The 27,759-nt window shown below is 44.1% G+C and overlaps 1 protein-coding gene across 2 annotated transcripts in view; it reads right to left on the reverse strand.

Annotated features, from left to right (window-relative positions):
• Window positions 1–27,759, reverse strand: part of tekt3 (tektin 3) — a 44,474-nt gene that overhangs the window by 11,901 nt on the left and 4,814 nt on the right. For both annotated transcript variants that reach the window (XM_072483166.1, XM_072483164.1), the window contains exons 4-8: window positions 27,118–27,201; window positions 26,950–27,020; window positions 20,340–20,483; window positions 7,472–7,694; window positions 5,140–5,294 (exon numbers count right to left, since the gene is read on the reverse strand). In XM_072483166.1, the coding sequence (XP_072339267.1) occupies window positions 5,140–5,294; window positions 7,472–7,694; window positions 20,340–20,483; window positions 26,950–27,020; window positions 27,118–27,201 (677 nt within the window). The remainder of the gene's footprint in view (window positions 1–5,139; window positions 5,295–7,471; window positions 7,695–20,339; window positions 20,484–26,949; window positions 27,021–27,117; window positions 27,202–27,759) is intronic.

Raw genomic sequence — 27,759 nt, forward strand, 5'->3', positions numbered from 1 at the left:
TTCGCCACAGTCTTCGGAGGATTCTTTGGACTTTGGGAGGAAAGGTATGTTATAACCCGCATGGGTCTTATAGGATAGAGATGATTAACTACCCCGTGAATCTTGTAGTATCTGAATTTCCATTAAAAGTGGGTGGGGGATTTTCGACAATGCTTCCTATGTATAAATAGAGTCGGGCAGTAAGACACCGATGAGAGAAGTCCCGGGTCGGGATTCTCCGAGCCTGCAACGTGTCGGAGAATAGCCGGGGGCGCGGGAAATTCCCGCCACACCACTCCGATGCCACGCTGCCGATTCTCCGCCGACCGGAGAATTGGCGATCTGGAGGGGGCCTACCTCATTCCGCACGTGCCCGCTGTTCGGTCCCCGACATCTTGCCCCACGCTGCCGCAGAGACGGCAGCCACAGGAATGCGCCGGCGTGGAGATGGCCATCGCGCACATGCGCGGACCCGTGCCGGCTGTGCAAGGCCACCTTTCGGCCCCGGAGCAGCGCGCAGCTCTCCGGTGCCGTGCTAGCCCCCTAAAAACCGGGGAATTGCTGGCCCAGGAGGCCCGTTGATGCCGGCGTACACCACTGCGGTCTTTACGCTGGCGTCAACACCTGGCCGGGATTTTGGAGAATCCCTGCCCCAGTAGGGAGCTACTGGAGCTGCATATATCAGTAGTTGTAAAATAAAGTAAGTTTTCATTTCTATAAACTCAGTGTAGACTCTTTGTGGCCCTTACAAAAGTTTTTGGCCAATTTAATTATTTGGTTACTTTCTCAAACAAAATTAAAAAAAGGCTTTCTCATCAAAACTTGGCAATGTTTCAATATATTTAAACATATCCCCACTAGGCCTTTGACTAAGAGGGGTTACTCCTTCCTCTAGACTTCCCTCAACATCTGCATTTAACTGCAACCTTTTAGGTTTATAGACTCATTGCAGTTCCATCTTCCGAAGTTCAAATTCTTTCTTTTTCTTTTGCTTCTGCCATTGCCACTCTCTCTCTCTTTCCTTCTATTCTACCACTGCCACTCTTACTCTTTCCTTTGCCTCTGCCATTGCCACATTCTCTTTTAATTTCAATTCAAGCTGTCTTATTTCTTCATCATGTTGACACTGTTTCATTTGTAACTGAATTTTAGCTAATTCCAATGATTCAGACTGTGTCTCTGGCAAATTTAAATGCTGAGCTATCACTTGAATTATCTCCACCTTCCTCACCCCTTTATGTAAGTCAACTGCACCTTGACTGCCAAATCTAAAAGCTTTGTTTTAGCCACTCTTTGTAAATCAAAGTGGTCTCTTTCACACCCAGGAATCACTTAGCCACTGAAAGAGTCATTTTCCAGTCACTCCCTATTTAAGCCAATAAGAGTACCAACACCTGAAAGAAAGCATCAGTTCCTCACACACGTCTCTTTAAATTCAATAATCCCAAAACAAAGTAGGAATTATACTTTTTAATCCCGGAGGAGCCACCACATTTGTTCGTGTACTAGACCAGACGCCAACATTTGTTAGGATATTGGATAAGAACCCCAAACGTTTTATCAATTTGTAAAACTGTGAGGAAAGGATACTTCACCACAGGATGACAACTCTGACCGATAGCTATCTTTTATGTTAAAGCATGCTCTAATTTTCCATGTTTGAACATTCTCCCCGTGTTTGCATGGGTCTCACCCCCACAACCCAAAGATGTGCAGGATTGGCTATGCTAAATTGGCCCTTAATTCGGAAAAAAGAATTGGGTACTTTAAATTTATTTTTAAAGAAAACTCTAATTTAAACACAGAATTACCACATTAATCTTTTAAAAAGCTTTACAATTATCAGTTAAGCAGTCCTTAAACAAAAGGGAAAAACCTGAACTTACTATCTATACCTGCTATTAACTCCAATTAAGCAACCCAAAACAGTTGAAATGTCACTTATAAACAAAGTTAACAAACAGATTACTTGATTAGCTGAGTAGAGACTTCTGGAGGGAGAGAGACCCTTCCAAGAGCAGAACCACTACATTTCTGCTCAGTCCAGTAGCATATGGCAAACTGTCATTCAGCTTAAAATCCTCTGTCTTGTCAGAGGCAAATCCTATAACAAACTGAAAAATTACAGACAGACCTGGCTCCTCACATTAATTATCCCACTAAGATGTCACTTGCCATGCTTAGCTAGGATTAAATAACCCTCTCTCATAAATTATCTACTCTCCAACGAATCTCCAGAAATCATAACAATGTTCCATTAGTCCTCTATATATTAACATGCAGTTAGAAACCATGGTTACCTCACTTTTTACGACTTCCTAATTACAGCTTTAGCAGATACACATTCTGGGTACCTTGGCCTAGGTTCTTCAATAGTATTACTGCAACAAATATATATCTTAACCCAGGCTTTTAATAACATTACTGCCATAAATATAAACCATAATATTTAACAATTTCTATATTCATTACATAAGGGGATGAGGGGGCATGCGTTTGGATGGATGGGGTTTGGGAAGCATGTTCGGAAGGGAGTGTGTGAAAGAGGGGTGAGGGTTATTATTTGAATTGTTTTTTGTTAGCAGCCGGGGCAAAATCTTGGAGCAGGGTAGGTCGTGCCTCACAAACCTTATTGAGTTCTTTGAGAAGGTGACCAAACAGGTGGATGAGGGTAAAGCAGTTGATGTGGTGTATATGGATTTCAGTAAAGCGTTTGATAAGGTTCCCCACGGTAGGCTACTGCAGAAAATACAGAGGCATGGGGTTCAGGGTGATTTAGCAGTTTGGATCAGAAATTGGCTAGCTGGAAGAAGACAAAGGGTGGTGGTTGATGGGAAATGTTCGGACTGGAGTCCAGTTACTAGTGGTGTACCACAAGGATCTGTTTTGGGGCCACTGCTGTTTGTCATTTTTATAAATGACCTGGAGGAGGGCGTAGAAGGATGAGTGAGTAAATTTGCAGATGACACTAAAGTCGATGGAGTTGTGGACAGTGCGGAAGGATGTTACAAGTTACAGAGGGACATAGATAAGCTGCAGCGCTGGGCTGAGAGGTGGCAAATGGAGTTTAATGCAGAAAAGTGTGAGGTGATTCATTTTGGAAGGAATAACAGGAAGACAGAGTACTGGGCTAATGGTAAGATTCTTGGCAGTGTGGATGAGCAGAGAGATCTCAGTGTCCATGTACATAGATCCCTGAAAGTTGCCACCCAGGTTGAGAGGGTTGTTAAGAAGGCGTACGGTGTTAGCTTTTATTGGTAGAGGGATTGAGTTTCGGAGCCATGAGGTCATGTTGCAGCTGTACAAAACTCTGGTGCGGCCGCATTTGGAGTATTGCGTGCAATTCTGGTCGCCGCATTATAGGAAAGATGTGGAAGCATTGGAAAGGGTGCTGAGGAGATTTACCAGAATGTTGCCTGGTATGGAGGGAAGGTCTTATAAGAAAAGGCTGAGGGACTTGAGGCTGTTTTCGTTAGAGAGAAGAAGTTTAAGAGGTGACTTAATTGAGGCATACAAGATGATCAGAGGATTGGATAGGGTGGACAGTGAGAGCCTTTTTCCTCGGATGCTGATGTCTAGCACGAGGGGACATAGCTTTAAATTGAGGGGGGATAGATATAAGACAGATGTCAGAGGTAGGTTCTTTACTCAGAGAGTAGTAAGGGTGTGGAATGCCCTGCCTGCAACAGTAGTGGACTCACCAACACTAAGGGCATTCAAATGGTCATTGGATAGACATATGGACGATAAGGGAATTATGTAGATGGGCTTTAGAGTGGTTTCACATGTCGGCGCAACATCGAGGGCCGAAGGGCCTGTACTGCGCTGTAATGTTCTATGTTCTATGTTCACTGAGACCAGCCTTTCACATAGTCCATCCGCCTCAGCACCCAGATGAACCCTGTGGCTCCTTCGGAACTCTTTTTGCATGTGGAGAGCCCGATTCCTGTTCACAGCTGCTTCCCTGGAATGTAAATCTGACTGTCTGTGACACTTTCTCCCAAATCTGGTTTAGAGAGCCGAACTTTTCCCCGACTCAAGATGGAAAATTCAGGCCTCATGATTCTAATTGGCCTAAGATCCCTTTTTGTGGTTTGCTTTTACCTTACCCAAGAGATTACTTGGTTTCAGGTGTTTCGGGATTGTACGTATTGTAATCTAAGAAGCATCATAACTGCATGGTTCATGCTGAATGGGCCAGTTGGCTTTTACCTGGTCTTCAGTTTTATAATTTTGAGTGTCTTATTTTGATGGGCAGAGGGATGGAGATTTCTGTGCAGAAACAGAACTGTGAGTGTATAGTTTTCTTCTGAGCAAGTTAAAAGTACTCATTTATGAATTATGGACCAGGATTTTTAGGATGGTGAAAAGGATGGGTGGTGAACACAGTGTTCATGTTTATAAGGAACACAGTTTAAGAATAAGAGGTCTGCTTTTAGAGAAATGTCTTCTCTCAGAGGATTGCTACTCTGTGGAATTATGTTCCTCAGAGAGCAATGGATGCTGGGTCTTTGAATTTATTCAAGGCAGAGTTAGACAGATCTTTGATAGTCAAGTGAGTCAAGGGTTATGGGGATGTCGGCAGGAAAGTGAAATTGAGACTGCAACCAGATCGGCCATGTTCTTATTGAATGGCCGAGCTGACTCAAAGGGGTGAATGGCCTACTCCTGCTGCTATCTCCTATGTTTCTATGATATTAGCTGCCCTGTACCCATTTAACACTCTGAACGTTATTTGACTGCTGACGAGACTTCCGCCCCTCATTCAGAAGGAAATCCCACCTCAGAGAATGCTGGCCATTCTTATTGGACAACAGCTCTGTAGTCCCAGTAGCACCAGAAACTGCAATGGACAGGACTGGGGCTACAAGCTGTCCCCAGCAACTCAGACCAGGACAAGGTAAATGTGGAGGTCTCAGTGTGGGCAGGGGTGCCACTCACATCAAAAGTATGGCTGATCAAGATGCTCTCCCTCTCTAATAGCGTATTGGAAGTATTTAGAGGTTGGCAATTAAACTGGCTGGCCATGCTATCCGTGGCCATCAAATCGTGGGGTGGGACCTGAACCCAGTGCCTCTGGCTCAGAGGCAGGGACACTAGTCACTGTGCTAAAAGACCATCCCTGAAAGTGTATGACGTGATCTTTATTTATTGACTTACAGAATCTGGACTGCATCGCGGCACAGTTCCACATTCGGTCTCCGTGTGCGTTCATCCAAACGAGTTTGAGCTACTTTCAGGGGGGCTTCCTTATCTCTGATTGCTCTTTTGATGCTTTCGATTGTCAGCTCCGTTTGGAAGATCACTTGAAGGGTCTACATAATCGGAGAAAACACAGAGGAGGAAAGTGAGGAACGTTGTCCTTTGGCGTTTCATTTTGTATCACGAAAATATGTGTTGAGGGTCACAGCATCCAGTTGATCTTGTCAACAGCTGAACGCAGAAATGTCTTCATCCATGACAAAACTGAGGTGACTGGAAGTCTTATTTATTTTTTAAGAAAGTAATCTCTGGCTAACCTCAGGATTACATTGTTCAGCTCGGCATTTGTTAATGTTATTTATAGATAGGTAATCTATTAATCAATGTAGGCACTGGTTGCATTTTTTTCTCTGTGAATAATTTTCTCCTTTATAAATATGTGTATTTATCAGGCTATAACAATGTTGCTGCCCTTATGTCGATTTTTCCCTATGTGCTAAATTAATATTTGGGATTATGCGCTGGTGGTAGTGGGTGGAATACTTTTCCAGTAGTCTTACTGCTGGAATATACTGCCCATTAGCAATTTTGTTGATATGTTAGTCAGGAATGTAATAGTAAACTAAGCCCTTCTTACTCCTATCACTCGGGTAAGTATCTCATTAAATTTATTAGAGCCGGTAAGATTTCTACAAACTAAAGATAATGAAAAATTCAAAGGAGAACGCTCTTGTTTAAATGTCATTTTCTTTTGTCTCTTGTACCTTGTGATTTTGCTGTTTATCTTTGCTGGATAATCTTTTATCTCGCTTTGAAATAACTTTGTTCCTTTGTTTTCTTTTTAAATGCTTTCTGCCTTCCTGCCAATCCGAGGCATTGTTTTCGAGAGGTATTTTATACATCTTTGGAACTGTGTAATCCAATGTTACACAGTCTCTCATGTCAATTCCTGTCACTTTTATGTCACTTTTTTTAAACATAATTTGTTTAAGAGTTACTGTATCTAGATGTTAGGTTTATGAATGCATCTCAAGTGTGAAACTGGGATCTACAGAGCTGATCGAACCAAGGAGCATATTGCCCTAACAGACGCACCGTGGGGAAGCCTACCCTAAAATGTGTACAGGTAATATAAGTGTCATTTTAAAATCACAGGGCGGGATTTTCCCTCCCACCAGACCCTTTTTCTGGCACGGCGCACCCCTGCCGGCAGCAGGATCCTCTGTCCCAGCAGCCGGCCAAGGGGGTTTCCCATTGTGGCCACCCCCATGGCGTCGGGAAATCCACGGGCGTGAGTGCACTACCGGCAAAGCTGCGGATCTGGCTGGTGGAGAATCCCGCCTATAATCTGGCAAATAATGATCTGGGATTGGCAAATGTTTAATTTTTGTCATTTTATATCTTTAACTGCATGGTATATTAGAATTAAAAACATTAAAAAGTTAATAAAAGTGTATTTTTTGTCTGTTATTTCATTTTTAATATAATCAATGACCTATTTAATATAAGCATCTGTGACTAAAATTGTATTGAAGCCATTTCAACTCATTCAGTCTCGTTTCATAGATAATGAGCAACATGAGAAATTATAAAACTGTTTACTCTATCGAAGACAGAATTTTCAACCCTGGAGACCTTCCAGGGTGACCACAACACAGGCTTGCTTTACAGGCAAACAGAAGGGACTATATGGTCAAGAGTAATCGAATGACCAGCAGTGGAAACGTGCTCTGTGCCTATCGCAATGTTCCTCCTCCCCAGTGCTCTCCCAATGCACTATTGTCCCCCTACTCCCACCACCCTGTTCCTACTCTATCCATAATTTGCCTCCTTTGGGCTCTTGTCCTCTCTTTGAACTGTCTGCTTCTCCGCACTCCTGCTCCCTCTGTGCTCCTGCCAAGGATAGACAGGCCACTGTGGGAAGCAGGTACACCCATCTCAAAATACTTGTTGTGTTGAAGGCATTATTACAACACTCTTTCATACAGCACTTTCCAATTATGAGTATAATGTAGTGTTAGAATTTAGATGAGTGTGTTTATGATAACTAATCCATTTGAAAAGGGTCCCTATAACCAAACAAGTTTGAGAACCACAGGTTTAAGTCATTATAGTAATCTGCTTTTGTTGTAAAGCACAGGTATATTTATTTACTTATTAATGCTATAACGACATGAATGTCAATCCACTGTTTTGGATATGATGCAAAAATGCTTTTCCAGACTTTTCACTGGTTCCTAAAATTGGATGATACATTACTCCTATATGTTAACTTGAACTGTTCCTTTACCTTAGCAAGATGTGTCTGCAACTTATTTTTGGCTTCAGCTATCTCAGAGATGCGGTTTGTAAAGGACACATTTAGAGTATTGAACTGGTTCCACATCTCACTGGATGTTGAATTAAGGAGATTTTCTATATCATATCGAAGTTGTGTGGATGCAGCCCGTTCACTCTGCGATCGTAAAATGTTATTATCTGTGTACTTGGCCCAGGACTCTGGGACTGAAATTCTGTGTTAAATAAAAAATAACATGTATTACAAAGGCTTCAGAACATCTCCACCTGCAATTGCCATTTTCAACGTTTGCCAAAGAAGAACAACAGCACGAGAAAATAGGGAAATAAAAAGTTTGCCCTGCATAGTCAGGCAGAAACTACAGAACATCTCCTATTTATCCAGCGTGCTGCTAGATCATAGCCCCAGAGAAGATCCATTTTTGTGCTTTTCACTTCCTTCCAAATCTTCTTTGAATGAGATTGACAAATGTCGGACAAAGAGTGGTTTTGTCAAGTAATTTAGTTCAGTTAACTGCCCTTTTGTTTTATTTATTTTACTGTTGTAACAGGTTTGGCAAGAAACTATTTATGGAATAAAAAATAGATTGCAATTAGAGTACTGTAAAAACAGGCAGGGTTTTTATGGATGACTGAAAGTATATTTATCTAATTTCCTGAATATTATTAGACATATTAACATATAGCACAAAAAAACTTAATGAATGGCTGTGATATGCCAAAATGTATTGCGATTTTACTTTGAAATGCTCAGCCCGTTCAGCATCACAATTACTTTCACTTCATTGTTCATGATTAGAACATGCTTCTTCATTCGAAGCAGCTTACCCATCGTTCAGAGGGACAGCCCTCGACTTTAACCATCCCGACAGGTAGGAGACGATCGTGGAGTTAAAATATCAGGATCGAGCAACCTGACGCCTTTTCATGTCTTCAAATTTTAAAGTGCAAATTTCAGGACCTGACAGAGGTCCCTCAAATGACATGGTCTGATATCATCATTAGAGCCGCAACTTCAATTAACAGAAAGTGAGCAGCTGCTAGATTCCTGTCAGATGAACTGTTCCCGCCTCCTCAAGCTTGTACTCCCTGTGGACTAGGAGGAGCAGAATCCTTCACTCCTGGCCCCAAGAACACTGCAGGCCTAGCCCACCCCTGATTTCTGGCCTTCCTCCCTCAATCTTCCTCCTCCCTTCCGCAGCACTGATCTCCAGCCTCTCTCCTGCCACCCTCTCAATTTTGGCACTCTCCTTCCCAGGTGGCTGCAGTGAGAAATGCAAAAAAAAGGTGTGTTGTTAATATCAGCAGGACATCCTTCACTCCCCCCACTCCAATGCTCATCCCAGCCAGGCCAGGTTTTCCAGGTAATTTTGGCCTCACCCACAGCCTCCTCATCTCCCAGGAAATATCGGGGCTATCATTTGTTGCTAAAGATGATGTTGTGCTATTGTGTTTTTCGAGGAGGTCACTAAGATGATTGATGCAGGTGGGGCAGTGGATGTTGTCTATATGGACTTCAGTAAGGCCTTTGACAAGGTCCCTCATGGTAGACTTGTACAAAAGGTGAAGTCACACGGGATCAGGGGTGAGCTGGCAAGGTGGATACAGAACTGTCTAGGTCACAGAAGGCAGAGAGTAGCAATGGAAGGATGCTTTTCTAATTGGAGGGCTGTGACCAGTGGTGTTCCACAGGGATCAGTGCTGGGACCTTTGCTGTTTGTAGTATATATGAATGATTTGGAGGAAAATGTAACTGGTCTGATTAGTAAGTTTGCAGACGACACAAAGGTTGGTGGAATTGCGGATAGCGATGAGGACTGTCAGAGGATACAGCAGGATTTAGATTGTTTGGAGACTGGGGCGGAGAGATGGCAGATGGAGTTTAATCCGGACAAATGTGAGGTAATGCATTTTGGAAGGTCTAATGCAGGTAGGGAATAGACAGTGAATGGTAGAACCCTCAAGAGTATTGAAAGTCAAAGAGATCTAGGAGTACAGGTCCACAGGTCACTGAAAGGGGCAACACAGGTGGAGAAGGTAGTCAAGAAGGCATACGGCATGATTTCCTACATTGGCCGGGGCATTGAGTATAAGAATTGGCAAGTCATGTTGCAGCTGTAGAGAACCTTAGTTAGGCCACACTTGGAGTATAGTGTTCAATTCTGGTTGCCACACTACCAGAAGGATGTGGAGGCTTTAGAGAGGGTGCAGAAGAGATTTACCAGAATGTTGCCTGGTATGGAGGGCATTAGCTATGAGGAGCGGTTGAATAAACTTGGTTTGTTATCACTGGAACGAAGGAGGTTGAGGGGCGACCTGATAGAGGTCTACAAAACTATGAGGGGCATAGTGGATAGGGACAGAGTGGATAGTCAGAGGGTTTTCCCCGGGGTAGAGGAGTCAATTACTAGGGGGCATAGGTTTAAGGTGAGAGGGGCAAGGTTTAGAGTAGATGTACGAGGCAAGTTTTTACGCAAAGGGTAGTGGGTGCCTGGAACTCGCTACCGGAGGAGGTGGTGAAAGCAGGGACGATAGTGACATTTAAGGGGCATCTTGACAAATACATGAATAGGATGGGAATAGAGGGATACGGACCCAGGAAGTGTAGAAGATTGTAGTTTAGTCGGGCAGCATGGTCGGCACGGGCTTGGAGGGCCGAAGGGCCTGTTCCTGTGCTGTACATTTCTTTGTTCTTTGTTAGGTCATAAGCGTCAAGGTCTAAGTTCAATCATTAAACCTGATCACATCTAAACAAAAGCTTGTATGACGTTGGCGACCAAATGTGCTTGAATGCTAGCGCCTGCTAAGATGAAACCGATTTTGAAATACTATTGAATTAGTTACTCATCTGTTTTCACTCGAATAAAAATGCCTGTAAATAATGATTAACACATTGATTGGCTAAAAGGCCTAAACAGATAAGCATTATTGAGGTAGTATACCATTTAAATGAATATTATCAAGGCTTTTTGATGATATATTTAAACGCTTTATTCATAAATTAGGGTCAGTAATTATTTGAAAAGAAAAAAACATGCGCGTAGGAATTTTATTTTTTTCAATGTTTTATTCAATTAACAGATATTTATGTAATATGAGTGGCTAGGAAACTGCGTTGACCTTAGTTGGCCATTGATATTCCAAGACGTTGGGGCCGATTTTGAGCCTGTGCGCAGGATCGCCGAAGTGGGCGCAAAATCTGAAGAGAATCAGAAAACGGGAATCTCTCTGGCGAGGACGTAATTTCTAATTTTCAACCTCCCCTTGTTGAGGTAACATGAAAAAAATCACGGGAGCCCGGGAACCTAATTTTAATACATTAGTATGTCATTAGCAAGCACTCACTCCAGGACTTTCTCCCTCACTGAATATTCAGTGGGCACCGGCGTGATGTTACACCATCTCAAGGGAGGGGTCTCTCTCAGGCTTTATTTTCCCTTCCTGTTGGGGAGCCCCTCCGCTTAAAGGATCTGACAGGTGGCATGAAGCGAATGCTTCCCATACCCTCCTTGCTGGCTTTGTGTCAATATTGCCGCTGAGGGATTGCTCTTCCAGTGTGGGAGCTAGAAAGCGGTAGGGAGGCGGTGATTCCAGAGGATCAGGCCTGGGTTAAATGTAAGGTTCTTGGGTGGGGACCCATGAGAGGCCAGGCTGCAAGGGTAGAGTGGGAAACTCAGGAAGAGGGGTGCTCCCATGCCTCAGGAGACCTGAATACCTTCTCAATGTGGGGTGGATGACTGATATGAGATATGAACCCCACGCTCAGGCAGCAATGTGAGACAAATGGGGAAACTGCATGGAAGGACAAGCCCACTGGTTATGAAGGTTTGACTGTCAGGGATTAGTGTCAGAGTAGAAGGCTGTTACAGTGGATGGATTGTTTAATCTGCAGCTCTTGTGAGCTGGAGGAATGAGGGTGAGGTTGACCTGCTAATTTCAGTCTTCACATGAATCAGGTATGTCCATAAGACCATAAGACATAGGAGCGAAAGTAAGGCCATTCGGCCCATCGAGTCCACTCCACCATTCAATCATGGCTGATTTCAACTCCATTTACCCGCTGTCTCTCCATAGCCCTTAATTCCTCGAGAAATCAAGAATTTCTCGCCTGTCTCACCTGATCAGTTTCCTGACCCTTACTTCATAAGTCAATTGTGTCAATTAGGTCAGCAAAGCAATATATGAGTGTGCCACTGATTAGAGCCAAGATCTTAACACTTTGGAAGCGCTGGTCCCAAACATTACACTCCAATGCTCATACTAATGGCTACATTAGAGATATCACATTATGGTGGACCCCAATGGAAGGCATTAGGGTGTAGTATGTCTTCACTCACCCTGTTTAATGTCTTGATGGGGGGGCATCGATGAGGTCCCTGTGAGGCAAAAATGCTGGTCCAATGCATGCACTCAACTGCCCTTTCATCTAATGCTTTGGTTGGTGGGGTTGAGGGGGGAGGGGAGCAGAATGATTAGGGATTAGGTACCACTGAGACTCTCTAGGGTCGATGCACTTCATCCAGGTGGAGTTGAGAGGGACAACTGTGGGGAAATGGCTATTGTGTTCAAGGGGAGCGAGTAAGGCTTAGTGGAGAGGTGCTCACTAAGGACGAGGAACATGGGTCGATGTCCCAGAGCATAGAGGGCTGAGGGTCAGGACACTGTCAGAAATCCTCATTGCTCACTTTCATGTTGTCTTCCTTTCAGTTTATGATTCTGGAGAGTCATGCAGCCAGTCAGGTTGGCTATTTTCTTAATTGTGATCAACCAGCAGCCGCGACATCAACATAGCGCTGCACACAGCCAGTACCAGTGACCTGCAGATGAGGCTGAGCCCGTTACTCTTCCAGGAGCAGAGCGACAAGATGGTGGAGCCTCATTGGGGACACTGCCGTCAAACATCATATTTCCAGCTGTCAGAGCTGCAGCGCCGGAGAAGACAGTGTCAGTCCCGGGGCACGGTAGACCACCTTTGCCAGGTGAAGCAAAAACTGACACCACATGGACTGAGAGGTCACCCAGTGCCTGAGGCCCTTAAAATTACTGCTGTTCTGAATTTCGATTCCAGCGGCTTGTTTCAGGGCAGCATGGGCGACCTCTGTCCATATCCCAATCAGCCGCTCACAAGTGCATAAGGGAGGTCATAGATGCACTAGTCGTGAAGGCCCACATGTACATCGCCTTGGACCAGGATCAGGTGAGGCAGGATGCCAGGGCTGTGGGTTTTGCCCACTTAGCAGGCATGCCCCTAGTGCCAGGTGTCATCGACTGTACCCATGTGGCTCGCTGGTCTTCATGGTGGCATGAGGTGTCATTCATGATCTGCAAGGGATACCACTCCCTCAAATGTCCACATTGTCTGTGAACATGCGATGCATATCATGCAGGTGTGTGCCCGTTTCCCGGGAAGCGCCATGATTGTAACATCTTGCAGCGCATGCAGCCCCTAGCTCTCTTTGAGGGAGAGCCGCGGCTGGAGGGATGGCTCTTCGGGGATAACAGGTACACCCCCAGGAGGTGGCTGGTGGCACCAGTGCGGAAACCACAAACACCCGCTGAGACTCGTTGTAATGAGGCTCATGCATCAATGAATGCGCCGGTTGAGCAGACGATTGGACTGCTCAAGATGCAGTTCCGATACCTGGACCTGTCAGGGTGGGGGGGCCTCCACCACAGCCCCCAGATGGTGTCCTGCATTATTGTGGTCTACTGACCTCTGTACAATCTGGCACTGCAGCGGGGAGAGCATCTGGACCAGGAGGAGGTGGAGGAGCTACACATCTCCTCGGATGAAGAGGAGATTGAGGAGGGCAGCAAGGCTCAACACATGGAACAGGAGCAAGAAAGGCCTTGGGCAATGGCCAGGGTCTGCATCGGGCGAAGGATGAGGGGCGCACTCTTAGCATCTTGGTTTGGGGACCACCAAGGTAAGGGAGTGAAGGGGGGGAGCGGCAGTGAGGCGGGGGAGCAGTGGTGTTACCTTTCAACCTTCCATCGGTTGGGATATCATGGAGGGGGGCATGCCAGCAGCAGTATGTCTTTTCTGCGTTGCCAGTATCGGGAGTGGGAGAGACATTGCACTGCCATTCTCACACTCCACAGGGATGAAGCACCGCATGTGCACAAGGGTTCACAGAGAATGGCACCATGAAATGACAGCATGAAGGGTCTGCATGGGTGTAAAAAGTAATGTTTAATAGAAGAGCGATATTACAATGGTGACTTATCTAGTACCTAAGTTCACCTACTAGGTGCCACATATTTTTACTCTTCCTCACTTTCCTGCTACATCTAGGTGTTTCCCCAGGATCCACAGTTGAGGATGGCCTGCTGCCTTCCACTCCCTGTTGCCTGAGATCATCTTGGCAAGCATCCCTGGGGGGCCTGGACGTCAGGGCCGGGCCTACGTTTGGCAGGCGGGTATTGCAGTGCTTCCCTCTTCGGTGTTCTGGGTTGGAGATGTATTGCTCACAGGGAGGGAAGTGTCAGAAGGGTTGGACACCCCGGAGTCCTCTGGGATGGAGGAGCAGCTGGAGTGAGATCCAGAAGCCCTGCTGTCTTCTAGCTCTGAGACCCGTGGGTTCCCATTCATGCCTGCACCATGCAGTTGAAGCCCTGCACCATGGAACTCATGCCGTCAGACATGGAAGTCGTTAATTGAACCATGGACCTGACATCCCCTGTCATGGACTGCATGTACTGTGCCAAGCTCCCCACTGTGGACACTACGTTCGCAGTGTTGGTCTTGTTGCATCAGACTGACGGCAGTATCTCCTCGGACAGAAGGCAATGGGACTCCCCCAGTCAGCCTTGCTGCCCGACAGGGATGCTGTAATTCCTTCATGGTGTTCTCGACTCTGCCTTTGTAGCTCCAGCAGCTCTGGGCCGATCGTACTCAGAGGCATGTCATCAGCCTGGGGCTCAGCAGTCCTGTTCTCCAGCATCCCTGTGAGTGCCGGATCCCTCCGCTTGCTGTCGATCATCAGTTGTGAGGTGCTCACCAGTGACTGGCCCAGAAACCTGCCCACAGGTTAATCCCACTGAGGTGTGAGTATCTCTGCTGGTGGAAAATTTGGGTGATTGCTATAATGCCTCCTCGATGCTGGTCTCTGAGATGTCTCCCTCAGAGTTCCTTGGGTCTGTGGAGTTCAGAGGGTGCCAGGATGGTCCCTGCTGGTCGACTGATTAACCTGCAAAGGAAGGGAGATGGCAACTGTGCATCATTGGGGACACCTGAAGGGGCAATGTTTATTCATGTGAGGCTTGAACTATGTGATGCACGATTAATCACTACTGAAGCGAGATTGTAGTCCAATTGAAGGCTTTAATGAACAAGTAGTTAACCCAGCAGCTCCGGTACAGAATGACAGCTCTGGGTGAAACACAGACTCTTATGCTCCGCCTGCTGGGTGGAACCAGCAGGCAGGTTCCACCACTCATACTACAGTATAAGGTACATCCTACCTAGGTACCGCGATACCCGTAATATAGCCTACCGCACTATGAATACGTGGCCTGATGTTCTCAATTTTGTCTGCTGCCCCCACTTCTCCCTCTGTGCAAGTGTGGTCCTTCTCCTTGCCAGCCAACTCAAGCACTCTTCCCTCAAAGGGCGTGAGGCATCATGCTCAAGCATGATTCCAGCAGGCTGTGCCTGCTCACACCGATTATGCTTGAGTTTTCCTGCAATGAGACAGATGGTGAGAGTGTAGGTAGAAGTCCTGCCAGTTCATGTGGTGATTAAGGATGGGATACGAGGGACTTGAGTGGGAGCGGAGATGTGAGATTAGCTACTGGGAGGAAGATGGGGAGTGGGAGTGTGGGGGAGAGGACTGCATGACTGGTGTTGGGAGCCAATGTGGCGGCTCGTTAAGAGATTACCTTGGAGTTGTGAAGGGAGTGTGAAGGGGGACAGCAGGAAACTTGAGGAGACAGATTTACCCTGCCGCATGAAGAAGATCCTTCATCTTCTTGTGGCACTGTCTTGTTCTGTAGTCAGCTAGCACTCACTAAGGCTACCACTGCCTCCCAGGCAGGGTTGGCACTTGAAGGATGGCTATCGGAACATCCTATCTCTGTTGCACACCATCTATGAGTTTGGTCAGGGCTCCCTCTGAGAATCTGGGTGTAGGCTTCCTGGCAGCCATCTCCCCGGCTGGATCTGGAACCAGTGCTGGGGTGTGCTGGCGAGGCATTTATATGGAGCGTTCCGTTGGGGAGCGGGGGTGGCAAATCAGTGATGACTGCCACGAACATGGCTGGATGCATGTGGGAAGAATTTTTTTTCCTAGAGGCTGAATATTCTGTGTGATTTCCCACCACCAGCGTCGGACGGATTCTCTTTGGTTTTCTCACTGGAAGTGGCACTTTGAAAAAATATGGTAAGGTTCCACCCAATATGCTTAATATCAGCTTTTTTACATAGATAATTTGTAATATAAAATGAGTAATTAAATCTTATTGGTAATTGGATTGGATTGGATTGCATTTGTTTATTGTCATATGGACCGAGGTACAGTGAAAAGTATTTTTCTGCGAGCAGCTCAAACAGATCATTTAGTACATGAAAAGAAAAGAAATCAATGGCCCAGATTTTGCACTAAGAATAATGTTGAGTTTAACAGTGCTTACAGTTAACACAGCAGTTTTCACTAGCACAGTTGAACATGCATATCCAGAGGTTTCTGTCTGATTTGCGCTGTTCCTCCACAAGCCTTCGCACACTGCTAACTTGCCAATAGACGTGGTATTGAAATCAACACAAGAACATGAAGCTGCAACAACTGGCCACTAGTTACCTCTAAACACTCAAATGTAGGTAATTTTTCAATGCCATAATAAGACTTGATCACTCCCGAGCAGCCTCTCTACCCTGAAAATGTATTTTTAAGTGTGGAGTCTCATTGGAATTAGCGTTGGAGATTTATTCATTTTTAACATTTGTTTTCTGTCTTTTAATCTCTACTTCTCAATTTTTAAAAATGCAATATTTCATGGGGCATAAGCATCATTGCCTAGGACAGCATTTATTGTCCATCCCTAATTGTCTTTGAGGAGGTGGTGTTCAGCCCCTTTCTTGAACTGCTGCAGCCCATGTAAATTATGTAAATGTATTTTGATCATATGAGTTAACTATGTAAATTAATACCATCCTTCTTTCCAATAATTTATTTTGCTTTTTGTACCTAATTTCACAATTAATTCAATATTCAAATTTATATTCCTGTTTTAGAATCTGCATAGCTTAGTGACGATTGTTCAATCTGATTGGTTGAAGAGCCCCACTGTCACTTGACTTGTCCATACCTGGCAGAGATCCTGTGCACCAAAGCAGATGCAAGGTGACAAAAGTTTCCGCTCATGAAAAAATCTATGGGCTACCTTGAACTTAACCAACAATGAGGGCTGTTACTTTTCCATTCACTACATTCTCCAGGTCGATGTTATTGATTTAAAGAACTATCAAGCATGATGCAGCAAGACAGCAGACTCTGCAGAACATATATTTATCGTCGCCTCATAGAACATTGCAGCATTGAAGATAATACAACCCTTCACATCTCAGCTAGCTTTGAAAGGGCTGTCCAATTAGTCCCACTGCCCAGCTTCATTTGGTCACATATTTCACGCCCCAAGTGTAACAACTTGCTTAAGAGAGGATGCAGAGGAGAGTTACAAGAACGGTGTCAGGACAGGAAAATTTTAGGTATGAGAAAAATCTGGGCATTGTGGAGTTTTTTTCTTTGGAACAGAGGAGGCTGAGGGAAGATTTAACTGAGGTGCATAAAATTGTGGGCAGCCCAGATCGAGTGGCTACGATAGACCTGTTTCGAGGTTAATAACCATAAACTTAATGTAGTTGGTTTAATAATAATAGTTTTTGTCACAAATGGCAACTAAGGTCTGGAGCTTACTGCCTAAAAGGGTGGCAGAGGCAGAAACCCTCATGGGCTTTAAAAAATATTTGGATATGTATTTGAAGTGCCGTTACCTACAAGGATATCGACCAAGAGCTGGAAAGTGGGATTCGGCTATGTATGATGGACTGGATAGTCTCTTTCTTTGTCATAAATTCCTCTGATTTTATAAAATCTCTTTGTGTTTTACTGTACTGCTGCGGTGCTCTGAATGGGGAAGTTTTCAATTGCAGCATTTTGATGAAGAAAATCAATTACATATTTCAACAGAATAAAACATGGTCACCTTCCATTTGAATGTAGTCTTGGCCTTTGTTCGTTACCCTCCTAAACTCATCCAAAAACTCTGAAAAAGTCTATCCTACTGCTTTGTTAGGAGAAATGCCGTTGCCATTTCTTTTTTCCTATGCATGTCCGTGCCCAATTTCTCTTCAAGAGATTCTTTATGAGATGTGCCATCTAAACCTGAACACATTTAAGATCCACAGACCAAGCAAAACGGCCCAGGTTTGGAGCAATTAAGATTCAATGTTAATCTCCGGTATTTTGCTCAACCATTCAGTTTTAAATAATCCTACTGATTGTGCAACCATCTTTGGTCCAACCAACACAAGAAATGAATGGTTTCCCTTCAAAAACAGCAAATGTCTTGTATCACAATTATGTATTCATGCACTTCTGTTAATTCTTCAACTGTTCTATCAGTGAACTTTACCAGTGGAATTAGAGGTCACACCATTGGTTTTGGGGACTGATGGGTTTTGGAGGCTGTATAACATTGTAGACCCTCATTGTACCTTCACAAGTTTAAAAATATTTTGTACGTGTACGTGAAAAGGTTATCTGTAACCAAGGAAGGTGTTACTTAGTCAACAGTAAGTACGCCAATAAAAGGATAACAGTTCTACTATCAAAGCTAATCCTAAATTACCAGTGTTCTGGATAGATTATTTTAATAGTATTACAATGTTCCATCATAAAGAGTAAGTAATTTATCAGTTACAATGTAAAGTTACACTTTTCTGTTTCCTTTATTCCTCTCTCCCTATTGTCAATGCACATTATTTTTCATCTTGACTGAGGAGGAGTTTGAGCATTGCAGTCTATAATGGTTATTGTCCTTTTTATTCTGCCTAGGCTATCCGACACTCATGAACAATCTCATTATATTGGGGAATAATGACGTTTTTCCTATTCATAGAGCACCTTTCGCAATCTCGGACTGTTTCAAAGCACTTTACAGCCAATAAAATGCTTCTGAAGTACAGAGTCTGTCATAAAATACGAAATGCAACAGCCAATTTGCAAACAGCAATGTGAGCATGTATAAATAATATGTTCTAGTCATGTTGATATTGGGGAGAACTCTGCTTTTCTTCAAAATACTGTCCTGGGATTTTTTAAAGTAAGGACATAGACAAGATATCTCGCATGGAAGATGGCACCTCTGACAGAGTAGCATTCTCTCAAAAGTGCCTAGAATCTGTGCTCAAATTTCTGGAATGGAACTTGAACCCACAACATTCTGACCCTGAAATGAAAGGGCTACCACTGAGTAGCGACCACCATCTAGTGTGAAACAGATACTTTAATCACTAAGCTTCTGGACCAGTGAGATATTTTTCCATCTTGAGGTTTGGAGGGAAAAACAAGGCTTGGATGAAATGCATAGAGAAGCGTTTACGGCTGGATTATCCAGTCCCCCAGCCGCATGTTTCTCGGCAGCGTGCCATTTGCGGCGGCGGAATTCTTTAATTTTTACGTAATCGCTGTCACATTGTCATATAATAGAAAACAAGCTTGTGGGAATATGACTGGTTTAATTGAATTAGAAACAGATGAACTACAAAGGTCAAATGTTAATAAAGAGGGTGTGAAGGTATGTGGTTTGATTTGGTGACGAACAGAGGACCCAGGAGAGCTTGAATAAGTATTTACATAAGGCAAAGAAAAGAGGTGGCTTGGTTGGCTGTTGTATTTCAATTTATTTTATTTATAATATAGTAGCAATAAATTTTTGAAAAGGTTGATCAATTCAGGGAAATAGAACGTCCATAGGATTGTGCAAAAATAAAGTGTAACATTAAATGGAAAAAAAATGTAAGAAAACATTGAAGAATGTGTGTGTGCAGTGGCTGGCTAGATCTCAAAGAAGACATAGTGTGGACAAAGCCAGACCTGTGAAACCAGCTTGCTGTCACCCTAAGAGAATACCCTAAAGCTGCAGAGCACTGCATGGTAAATTACAGGAATTTTATAGATCAGAAAATCGATAAAGACTGTTGCCATCAAAAAAAGCCAAGATATTTTTGGAAATGTTTAAAAATTACAGTTAACTGTATAACGGTGTTCTTTTGGTTTAAGTGTAATTTTCTTTCTTTTAGTAAATGTTTAACTTTAACTTTAATATAACTTTAGTATAAAATCATCACGATTGGTCTGAGAGTTACTTCCTTATAATACAGATTGTAAAATCATTTTGGCAATTTGTTTCATGTTTGCCTTTGGGATTTGGGAAGCCTTGCACTTGTCATCTGCCTTGCCATAACAATTACCTAAAATGATTAAGTATATAATTTCAAATTAATGTATTAATCACCACAGATGGGACCTAACCACAGAGAAAAGAAAAGAGAAAGAAAGTTAGGAAGCTACGGTCATACATGTCTTTATTATTTCAAAGATATTTTCATGCAGATGTTCCCTCTGAGACTTACGTTGATTGTGAAGATTGATAGGATCACAACTTTACTCCAGTCAATAATGAGTTACAAATTGGCAAAATCCAAATTGTGTTTTCCCTTATCTTATATCAGTCATGATCTATACACCATAGATAATTTACATAAAATGTTACATAATACAAATGTTCATATTTAAGATTCTGCACGAATATTAATTTCCTTACCAATTCAGTAACTAATTAATATTCTTATAGCTTACGTAGCATCCATACGATCCACCCCTCTGTAGTAGCTGATGCCATCAGATGTGTTGCGTAGCTGGTGACACTTCCCATCAATTCTGTAAGCTGTGTTTTTATCACCAATATCCTGTTCTAGCTCATGTTGACTGCCTCTGTTCAATCTACAAAAATGAACAATCTTGTGTTTTAGTGCTGCAATACTGTGGATGCTGGAAATCAGAAAGGAAAAACAAAAAATGCTGGAAATGCTCAGCAGGTTAGGCAGAACCTGTGTAGAGAGTTAATGTTTCAGGTCCATAATCTTTCATCAGAATGTTCTGAATCTACAATATTACCGAAGACCCAATCAACATGCCAAACATCGACCCTACTGAGATTATTTTGATAAAGAGTGGAACTATCCTACTTTTCTATTGTATCATATGCAATAGTTACGTATCATTTGAGGTGGTATGGGTTTCAATGGTGACGTCTGACCAGTAGATGTGCACAATGCTTCTAAGAATCTAGAACAAATTAACCTACTTCACGGTTAATCGGAATGATACTCCAATGTGCTCAGCTATTTCAGACGGAGTTCCTCTTTCATGAGTTAACCTTCCAGAGATCCATTTTTGATTCATAAATTGGGTGGAAATTCCCTCCCCCCCCCCCCCCCCCCCACCCTCCCTCCCAACGACCTGTTTTCCAGCGTGGCTTATCATAGTTCGCTGGCAGCATCTTCCAGTCCCACTGATGCCTTAAGCATTTTGTGTGGCTCGCCCATCCTGTCGCTGGGGAACCTGCCTCAGGGGGTCGCTTTCGGCGGGAGCACTGGTGGAAAGGGTCAAAAAGGCCTGCCCTTGGGGTCAGTGTTCAGTTAATAAATTGCTCTCGATGGGACCTAACTGAAACGATTAACACATAAGAAAGCTGACTGAGAATGATCTTGTTGTCTGTAACTTAATATTTAATGGATGTCCCGAAGCAGGAAAGGATGTCCCAAAGCGTGGTACATTGGCGAGACCATGCAGACGCTGCGACAACGAATGAAAGGACATCGCGCGACAATCACCAGGCAGGAATGTTCCCTTCCAGTTGGGGAACACTTCAGCAGTCAAGGGCATTCAGCCTCTGATCTCCGGGTAAGCGTTCTCCAAGGCGGCCTTCAGGACGAGCGACAACGCAGAATCGCCGAGCAGAAACTTACAGCCAAATTCCGCACACGAGTGCGGCCTCAACCGGGACCTGGGATTCATGTCGCATTACATTCACCCCCCCATCATCTGGCCTGCGAAATCCTACCAACTGTCCTGGCTTGACACAATTCACACCTCTTTAACCTGGGGTTACCCTATCTCTGGATCTGTGAAGATTTAATCACCTACTAATGCTCGCATTCCAAGCATCGTCTGGCATCTTTGAATTTGTCTATATATATGTTTCTGGAACATACCTCTTCATTCACCTGAGGAAGGAGCAGCGCTCCGAAAGCTAGTGACATCGAAACAAACCTGTTGGACTTTAACCTGGTGTTGTAAGACTTCGTACTGTGCTCACCCCAGTCCAACGCCGGCATCTTCACATCATTGATATTTAATATTTCCGTTCCATATATCACAATGAATCAACACCGGATAGACATGGGAATTTAATTCGCTAAATGGAAGTCTCTTCTTTTAATTGTCTTCCCCCTTCATCTTTTCCACTCCTTGATTGCTCATATAACTCAGATGCAGACAAAAAGTCCAATTACATTTTAGTTGGAAAACTCAGTTGAAGGCCTTTTAATCACAGTTATATGCTATGGAATTGTGTAAGGCTGAAATCTAAAGGGAGAACAGAATCTTAATTTAAAAAATGAGATATGCCAATCTTCTTGAGGCAGTTCATGAAATATAAACCTTGAAAAGCAATATGTAATCAGCACATAAACTACTAATAAATCACATCAATTTGATCATATTGGCTATTTCATTCTGAAGTTATGTTTGAAATGAAATGCCTTTTTAGTAAACACCAAAGAGTGGAATAATGTAAAGCTTTATTTAATTTACCCATGAATATGTATGCTATTGGCTTGCAATGTCCATTTTAGAACTCTAAGCCAATTTTCAACTATGAAAAGTTAAGAGGTAGAATTATAATTCTAATTATCCTTAAAAAGCTCCTTCCCAGCTGCTGACCTCGATGGATCTGGCACGTTTTCTTTGATGTTCCTCACAGATGCGCAAGGCCCGCACATTAGGAACTGATTGAACTAAAGACATTTAATATAATATCAAAGTTGCATTGAAAGCCAAGTATGAACTGAAAGAGTTCACTAAATCAGGACATGTGTAATCAAAGGACAGTCAAAGCAACATTTGTATTTATATATGCCATCTCTACCATCACCTAGCTAAGCTTCATCTCATTAAATTATTGTGTTTAGGCGAGTTGTCAATGTAATCACTATGCAAAAGCTAATATTATTGTGGTTAAAGGTTGCCGCTACCTACAAAAGACAGAGGTAACAAGATATTTCACAATTTAAGATCATTTAAATTGTCACTTCCTTTGTGGTGTCCATGGTTACCATTTAATGCCACACTAAAAAGTAATGACCTATAAAAATAGACCAACAGGATGTTTAGGAACTTTATTGTGGTGAAGAGTCATAACTGGTTGATGTCCCCTGGTAGTTCATGTTGTGAGCCAGAGATAGATATCACAAGTGGAAAGCTGTAAGACACCCTTACAGGCAAACCAGTATTCCCACATGCTGGATCAGGATACTTTACCCATACTATTTTATAGACCTGAAAACCTGTGACACACAACTCTCTTCATCAGCAATGCCGTGTAGATCTCTCTATATGACAAGATTTACCTAACCACCTCACCACAGATGACTTTACATCACTCCATACTAAGGTAATGCTCATTCTTTCTTACTCACAACACCATTACTCTTTTGTTTTTTCTTTTTTGTTGTTTTTTTTTTGTTTTTGTTTTGTTTTTTTCTCTTCGTAATCAGATCTCTCACGTAATCTCCTTCCATTTCCTTCCTTCCATTTTAGTAGAGGTTCTTTCCTTCTGCTCCACAAGAAGAATTTTCCCCCACGCCTACCGTGCTCCAGCATCTTCTTCTTTTCTCCTTTCCATCACGTAACAGTGTTATTGAAATCATGTTACCAGATTTTCAAAACATCTTATCGCAATGACAGTGTCAAGCTAACCAACAAACCAGCCAAAAATTATTCCCCTTTCCCTTTTTAATCATGGTGGAAAATGTGACATAAATGCATTGTCATTTTGTCTAAAATTTATCTAAAACTGTTCTAATCAAATAACAGTAGATGATTTTCAGATTTTCTCTTTCTGCTGTCAATAGACTCTCTTGCTAGCTTAAGTAATTGTTTCTCTACTTTGTTTCTCTACTTTCTGCCTTTATTCTTTCTTCATTTCTACAGGGTTCAGTGAATTTTCTCCCTCTTTCTCAGGATTCTAGGGCCAGGCTTTTCCACTCCTGATTGCACTGGTCAGGTTTGGCGACGGGTGCGGAAAATATCGCAAGAGCAGGCAAATCGCGTTTGGCATCTGCGCAAGTGCATGACGCAATTGTCCCCTCCCCCCCATCAGTGACAGGGCACATTTCCCAATGTTCAACCTCGAGAATATAATTTGCATTCATCAACATAGAATTATCAGGCCCCTCCACCTGAATTATACCCCCCACCCCTTCTGAAAATCCATCTACATTGGTGTGGCGGCAGAATGGTGAGAAATCTGATTGATTTCCCAAGCCATGTACCTGGTGAGCAGACCTCCCCCCCCCCCCCCCCACCCCCCTCAGGGGAGCTCAGGTGAATGCAGCACTCAGTGGGGAGAAGGTTGTGCACAGTCAGCTTCCCTAGCACTGCCCCTAACACTGTGAGGAAGCTGGAGACAGGTGTGGGGTGGGGTGGGGATGGAGGGTTCCAGCGTGTACTCCTTTGTGTTGGAGTGTCCTTTAAAAATAGTTCCCCGATCCTCGAATTACTAAGTTGCTGGTGAAGGTGTGCAATTCAGAGGCCATCCCACCACCAATATGTCGTGGGGACCCACCCCTTGATATTTTTTTCCCTCCAGGTCCTGCACAATATGGCGGAGAAAGCTGCCGTTGCTGTTGGTGGCTTCATGGTCGATCTCCCCGCCCACTATCAGCCTTTGCCAATTTCTGGGAAAATTTCACCCTCGGTGTATTTGTCTGTTTACAATTCCCGTAATCATTTCTGTATGTAACGTTTCCTTGGCTTTCACTCGGGGTTTCTGTAACTTTTTCTTTATTGTTAGCGGTTCCTATCTCACTGAGGTTTTCATATTTTCTCTCCCTCTCTGATTATCTTCTTCTCTACATCTTCCACATAATCTGCTAGGATTTTCCGCCTTACCCCTGCTTTTTCTAATCTCTGCTCTCTTGTTTGTTTAACTTTCTTTATTCTTTTAGCATTGATCTAACCATTCAAATGCAATAATTTAAAAGCAAACCTTTTGTAGTGCTGACTCATTATTTTTATCCTTACCTGTGCATGGTTAGATCATTAATCAATAAGTAAATAAAGTCAGAGCAATGTATGTATGCATTTTAAAACATTGCCTACTGTGTTATTTGGTTCATGGGTTGGAGTTTTGGCTATAGGTAGGCACCTGGAAAATGTATAATGGAATTTTCCCTTTTTCCTTCTGGCTCAGATGAGAAAAGCGTTGTACAGCTCACTGACTGCACATCCCGCATTTCTCATCACATTATGCAGCACTTGGAGGGGAAAAGAACCCAGGCCGTTAGGCTGCCGGGCCGGGTCGGGTCGGGCCAGATGAAGCCAGCAACACCGGGATTCCTGAGAGCAGGGTGCCGCTTTTAAAGGGCATCTTGATCTCTGCTTGATGAACAAGAGGAAACCAATCCCCACGCACACGGAGTTCCACTCGCACATACACATGGGCAACCCCTCCCCTCCCCATGTACATGGAATACACCACCCCATTGTGAGTCCCCATGGACACGGGGAAACCCCCCCATGGAGATCCCCAGAGAGCGCCACCTGGCACTGCCCCTTTATTCTGACAGGGGGCACTGCCGAGGTATGTCTCTCTCTCCCCGCCCAGGGAGTCTATGTGCAGATTGTGCTCCCCCTTCACCTGGTTCCCATTCTTAAAAACTCGTAAACCTCGCCAAGGTGAGACCCCTTTGTGAGGGAACAACACGGCAGGGTAGGCGTATGATTTATGTTAATCTATCCCGACTTTCCTGTGCGGAACCCCATTTCATCAATGGTGGGAGGGATAGGGACAATTACACAATCTCGCCAGCAAGATGACTCTCGTAGGATTTTGCGTCCATGCCGCCATTTGCACTCATGGCGAACACAAAAGTAAAATCTCAGCCATAGTCTTGTGCAGCGGTGATAGTCTTCTGTATATGAGCATTTTAATTACTTATTTTGAAAGCACTGCAATGATATTTGAATGGAATCAAAGATGCAGAATAATCTGTCAAGGTTGTTTACGAATTATGGGAGGGCAGGTTTGAATCACAGTCCAGTGTGTTTCGGAGGTCTGATGAGATGCATTAAGGACTGATTGCAGCAGGGACTGGTAGATTGGGGAGGTGGGGGACCAGGCTATTTTCCGGGTCTCTGACTCGGAAGTGTGGGAGTCTGTATCTGCAGCTAAAGCTGCGAGCTTCACGACGGGTCTCTACTAGCTCCCTGCAGAGCTGTGAATATGTGGCCTTTTGGCGCTAGTTTGCCTGTCGTGAAAGGCCACAGTTTTTACGACGGTGTGGAGACATAGGCCGCGATTCACCGAGCCCGCGCCGGGTTGGAGAATCCCCGGGGGGGGCGCGAGAATTGCACCACGCTGCCCCGACACCGGCTCGCCGATTCTCCGGCGCCGATTCTCGGGTGCCCGCGGGATCGCCACCACTCCGGTCGGGGGCCGTTGAAAGCGCCCCCCCCCCCCCCAGCGATTCTCTGGGCTGAGTGCCCGCCGAGTTCGGCCGAGTCCCACCGACGTGGGTCACGTAGGGTCCCACACGGCGGGACCTGGAAGTTCTGTCTGCGGGGGCCGTCCTGATCGTGGGCCAGGCCACCGTGGAGGATCCGACCCCTTGGGTGGTCCTCCACGGTGGCCTGGCCCGCGATCGGGCCTACCGATCGGCAGGCAGGCTGGTTCCATGGGGGCCTATGTTCATCTGCGCCGGGCCCCTGTAGGGATCCGCCATATTGCCCGGGGGCCGGTGCACATGCGCGAACTCGCGCCGGCCCTGCCACGCCGGCTGGAGCAGCGGAAACCAATCCGGCACCGACCTAGCCCCCTAGGTAGGGGTGTATACCTGACAATCGAGGACCATTGAAGCCGGAGTGGTTCACGCCACTTTTCACGCCGGCATCAGAACTTGGCCGCGGGATTGGAGAATCCCGGCCCAATTCCCTGAAACGGAGAATCCAGGTCAAAGTTTTTGGAGCAGGATTTACAAGATCATGCTGCACACTGAGCTCAATTCAGTATGTAGGATTTCATTTAGGGTTCAATTTGACAATGTTTGATCCTCTTTCTACACTAAAGCTCTCCCTGAATTTTAAATGTATGCTTTTCTTTGTAATTCAAATTGTTTACCCTTACATAAGTTGGGCTGTTGCCCTATTCAGATGTCTTCTCATTCTTTCTTGACAGGACTTTGTACATTCAACCTCCTATTGAAAAGAAAGTGCAGATATTGCTTCAGCAAAATGACCGGACCAATACAATGTACTTTTAACACAGGAATTCTTCTGATTTAGTTACACTAACCTTGAGCAACTGCTTCTCTACGCCATCATGAACAAGATCTATACCTATCCTTTTCTCTCTGTGGTATAGACATTCTTGTGACACCTGTTGCATTAATAAGTTACATTAAAATTAAGAATACAAGCTGCGACTGAAGTCATGTAACACTATGCTATACAATTATTAATTTCCCAAACCCGAATGAGCTTTTATTTGATAATAATGCTGGCTTTGAACTATTAATTGCTGTTATAGTACACCCATTAGTTTCTATTCAGATTAAGAAGGTTTATGCTACACAATTTTTAAAAATTCATTCATGGGCCAGTGTTTATTGCCTCTCCCTAATTGCTTTTGAACCAAGAAGCTTGCTAGGCCATTTCAGTGTCAACCAATTTGCTGTGAAGTCACATTCTGACAAGACCAGGTAAGGATGGCAGATTTCCTTCCCTAAAGGGGGGAGGGACATCAGTGAACGAGATGTATTTTTGCAACAATGATTTCATGGTTATCATTTGACATTTAATTCAGAACTCAAATTTCAACATCTGCTGTGGTGGGATTCGAAACATTCCTGGATCATTTCCCTGAGCCTCCAAATTACTAGTCTAGTGATAATGCCACCACCATGGCTGTTTCAATTCAAGAGTTTTATTTTGAAAT

This window comes from Scyliorhinus torazame, chromosome 18 (genome assembly GCF_047496885.1).
Source record: "Scyliorhinus torazame isolate Kashiwa2021f chromosome 18, sScyTor2.1, whole genome shotgun sequence".
NCBI classification, from domain to species: Eukaryota; Metazoa; Chordata; class Chondrichthyes; order Carcharhiniformes; family Scyliorhinidae; genus Scyliorhinus; species Scyliorhinus torazame.